The sequence below is a fragment of the Protomyctophum bolini genome (genome assembly GCF_963924005.1).
Source record: "Protomyctophum bolini genome assembly, chromosome: 20".
Taxonomy (NCBI): Eukaryota; Metazoa; Chordata; class Actinopteri; order Myctophiformes; family Myctophidae; genus Protomyctophum; species Protomyctophum bolini.
This window is the reverse complement of record NC_137881.1, coordinates 1,940,296-1,944,847: the sequence shown is the minus strand read 5'-3', so window position 1 is coordinate 1,944,847 and position 4,552 is coordinate 1,940,296. Positions and strand designations below refer to the sequence as shown.

At 45.7% G+C, this 4,552-nt stretch overlaps 1 protein-coding gene across 1 annotated transcript in view; it reads right to left on the bottom strand.

Moving 5' to 3' along the window:
- LOC308335891 (CD320 antigen-like) overlaps positions 1–2,845 on the bottom strand; it is a gene marked incomplete at its 3' end in the record, with an annotated part of 65,382 nt that extends 62,537 nt beyond the window's left edge. Inside the window, exon 1 of the mRNA XM_080793110.1 lies at positions 1,758–2,845. Within this exon, the coding sequence (XP_080649236.1) occupies positions 1,758–1,896 (139 nt within the window). The 5' untranslated portion in view covers positions 1,897–2,845. The remainder of the gene's footprint in view (positions 1–1,757) is intronic.
- Positions 2,846–4,552: the final 1,707 nt, after the last annotated feature.

Sequence of the window (4,552 nt, the reverse complement as noted above, 5' to 3'; positions counted from 1 at the left end):
AGACAGGTCTGTCACTATAGCCACAATTTGCAACCCTCGATTTCTTTTTAGAATGGGATGAATCCAGAGTTGCAACACCCTCCATTCCATTGACTCTACCCATTCATCCAATGTGCGTCTGTGATCTGCTCGTCTTAAACGACATCAGAGACTCACCGACATTGCAGCTGTAGGCCAACCTCGAATTATACTCTTTCAATCTGCAAAGTGAGTGTTTCATAAAAATCCACCGTAGAAGTGTTATGACTTGAGCTATGCTTTCTGTCAAGACATTCTGTGCCGGTGATTATTTTTCCAAGTGTTGCAGTTTGGAAGCGCTCGTTTTTTAAGGGGGTCGCGCTGCTGCCTCCTGCATTATGTGCAAATGTGAAACAGTTGGCACGGCAGGGCCGTTCAGTGACTTACGACGAGTGCTTCCAAACTCCACCACTTCAGAAAGAATCACTTGCACAGAATCTCTTGGCAGAAAGTAGCTCATAACATGTCTATGGTGGATTACTGTGAAACCAAAGCTCGGCAGAGTGAAAGAGGATCATTCAAGCTTGGCCTAGAAGAGCTGCAACGTTGTTTAACCCATTCTGACCTGAGATCAGATTCATACCAGGTTTCCACTGGACACACACTGGTCTGATTAAACCCATTCTGACCTGAGATCAGATTCTAAAAATGTCAGTCGTTCTTCGATTTTTCAAAAATAGCAGACCTACAAGCTCATAGCGCGCCACTCGGTGGCGCGCTATGAGCTTGTAGATCTGCTATTTTTCAATAGCTAAAGCATAACATGATGCTAACACCAGAATGGGTTCCCGTTCAGAATGGTTTAAGACAAGCAGATCGCAAACGCAAACGTGGATGAGTTAGGGAGTCAATGGAGGGTCTTGCAACTCTAGATTCATCCCTTTATAAAATAATCTAGAGTTGCAAATTGCTGCCAGTTTGTCACTAGTAGTAGCCTATAGTGAATTGTCCTGATTTAATTACAGACTATAGTTGGCTTCTGATATCTCACCGATATCTCACACGCCATCAACTGACTTCATAGGATATTAGGCAGACCTATTGATTTATTGATTGATCAGTGGGTATTTCAAATGAAAGCACAACTCAATACAGAGACCGTTACTGTGGACGTCGCACTGATAAAGCACTACACTGGTTTACAACAGGGTCCACCATGCTCAATTCATCACAACATTTAGAGACGTACAAATATACACTTTTAGCCTTAATCACAAAAAAACAGGAAATCATCATAAAAGGAGGTCAAAAGGGAAAGGATAATATACAGTGAGGGGGGAAAGGGGTGGGGGGGGGCTTATAATAATAAGCCACATATAGTATAACCAACACTGCATGCACACACACACACACACACACACACACACACACACGCACACGTGCACGCACACACACACACAGTAGGTCTGTCTAGGCGCATTGTGCCAAGCAAACACACACTGATCTGGCATTGCAACACGTTCACGTGTGGCGTGGAGACAAGAGTCTGCTTCAACACACACACACACACACACACACACACACACAGTGACACACACACACACACACACGGTCGTCTACAAAATGAAATAGGCCTAACAATGTTTTGACAGTCAGTTGTTCTCATTAACTCATTTGTATATTACATAAAACATATGTTCATTTTCAACGACAATATTGGAACAAGAGGTGTGTGTGTGTGTGTGTGTGTGTGTAGGGGTGTGTGTGTGTGTGTGTGTGTGTGTGTGTGTTGTTCTCACCATCCATCGCCGGCTGTGGGACCATCACCTCCAGGCTGTGCAGAAATCCCAGCAGGCAGAAGAAATGAAGCACCAATCCGTGTGTCGCCAGCGGCATGTTGTTGGCTCTACCGGCGACCAGCGACATCACCACCACCATAGATATCACACCGTCTGGCCTGTGTTCACACAGGGAGCGACGTACGCGAAAATCAAATGCAGCGATTCATCAATCAATCCGGTCTCTGGTTCCTCCAGTCTGTGAACGGAAGAACCGCCGGAGGTTTGCAGGCACAATAATACGTGTTATCCTGGCGAGGATATGATGAGGATGATGATGGTGGTGGGGAAATAAACGCGTCTTTATGTACGCTTACCGTGCGCAACGAGCGAATTAATTAAGGTGCTGTAGTTAAAGCCTGTTGTAGTCCGAAATTAAGAAGGTTGTTCAGTTCTCAAACCAAACCAAAGAAAGGCTCCTCCACATCCAGACAAACCGTACGTCCAGAGAGCGGTCAGTCCAGCTCTGCAGCCCCCGGGGTTTGGGTGTCTGCCTGGCGGCTAGTGCTGCGTCCTCTCTGCGGGGTTTGGGTGTCTGCCTGGCGGCTAGTGCTGCGTCCTCTCTGCGGGGTTTGGGTGTCTGCCTGGCGGCCACTGCTGCCTCCTCTCTGCGGGGTTTAGGTGTCTGCCTGACGGCTTACTGCTGCCTCCTCTGCGGGGTATTGGTGTCTGCCTGGAGGCTATAGTGCTGCCTCCGAGTCCTCTCTGCGGGGTTTAGGTGACTGCCTCGCGGCCACTGTTGCCTCCTCTCTGCGGGGTTTGGGTATCTGCCTGGCGGCCACTGCTGCCTCCTCTCTCCGCTCTAGTGTGGCTGATGATCCATGTATGTATGGAGGCTCAGTTTAGTTGTGTCTGCTGGCTGTTAGCAGCTCTAACACAGCAGGCTGCTGGCGGAGGAGAAGAACAGCATCAAAGCTACGCTACTGTAGGGTTTGTTGCTGCTGCTTGTTCTAAATCCTCCTCCTCCTCCTCCTTCTTGCAGAAACAGATCTGGTGAAGGTTTGAAGAGCAGGGGAAAAAAACTGTCGCCTCGACGCTGTGTTTGTTTAGCGTTCTCTCACTGAGGGCTGCTCGGAAGGAATGAGAGAGGGAGAGAGAGAGAGAGAGAGAGAGAGAGAGAGAGAGAGAGAGAGAGAGAGAGAGACTCCCAGCCAGCCACAGCAGTCCTCCCACCTCTGTGTGTGTGTGTGTGTGTGTGTGTGTGTGTGTGTGTGTCGCACGCACATGATTGAAATGAACGGAGCAGAGGACTCACACACACACACACACACACACACACACACACACGCTCACACACACACACACACACACACACACACACACACAGCTGGCTGCGTGTGACGTCGACAGCACCCCCCCTCCCTCCCCCCTCCCTACTAAAAGCATTGTTTTATAATTTAGCTATTTATTTTTTTATAGCAGTGGTTATCAAACGTTCTCACCCCCCCACCGCCCCCCCCCCCCCCCAGAAAGATTATGTTTTATAAAAAATGTTTGACTTCAAAGCAGCTCATTGATTTTGACAGCAACATTTTAGATTTTAAGTTTTTTAGTCAGTCTTTTGTTTTTAGTCGACCAAATGTCATGAGATTTTAGTCGACTAAATCTATAGTTGATGTATTTTGGCGGGGCTTGATGCCGTCGAAATGGATGCTTAAATTACACTTGCTGAAAATAGCCGATCTACAAGCTCACAACGCGTCACATTATATACTGGATATCTTGTCCACTATAGTCCCTTCCTAACATTTTTAAGTCTAGTTTTTATGTGTTGACGAAATTGTCAATAGCCTATATCAGTCTCAGCTTTAGTCATCATAGTTTTCGTCAGTGAATAAAAGGTAGACCTACTCGACGACGAACAGTTTTAGTCGACGAAATCAACACCGAGCGTCAGAATGCAGCGCTGTGCTTTTTTAGACCAGAGCTTCTAGGTACTATAGTAGGCCTACCACTGGTGGTACTTGAGCCCCCTCTGCTGGTACACAGAGGAAAGTGGAAGGAAACATTCTCTTCTCCCTTCTGGCTCCAAAACTATGGAATGCACTTCCCATCACAGTCAGAACTGTCTGCAGCATCACTCCCAATCTTCCGCCGTAGTCTGAAAACCCACCCACCTCTTCAGACTCCACCATGGCCCGTAGCACTTTCCCTAGCCTAGCCCCCTTATAGATATTCCACTGTTACTTTCTTAGCTTACGCATGTTTCATGATAAATGCTTTTATGTGATGTATTCCCATGCATTTTTATTTTTCTTGCTTAATGTAAATCGCTCTGGATTAAGAGCTTCGCTAAATGCCTAAATTGTAAATTGTAACAAGTGGTGGAAAAATTACTCAATTGTTTTACTTAAAGGGATAGTTAAGATTTCTTTTGACTGAAGCTGTATTGAAATACTTGCCATTAATATAGTGGTTGCTACTGTATTAATTTATTGCCCCGAGTCCTGTGGTGGGATTTCTGCTCTGGTTTGGTGAATATTAAGTAGGGGCCACGCATTTAAAAGTAAATTAATCCACAAAACCTTAACGTCATTTGTATTGTTGACCTATTTCTAAAATATATTTAACTCTTTTTTGGGCGTAGTGATATGGACACAAAAAACATAGTTCTGTGTGATAGAGGGGTCAAAACTGAACTCCCACCACACGAGACTCGGGCAATCAATTAATGCAGTTGCAACCACTATATTAATGGTATAAGTATTTCATACAGCTTAAGTTAAACAAATCTGAACTATCCCTTTAAGAAAAAG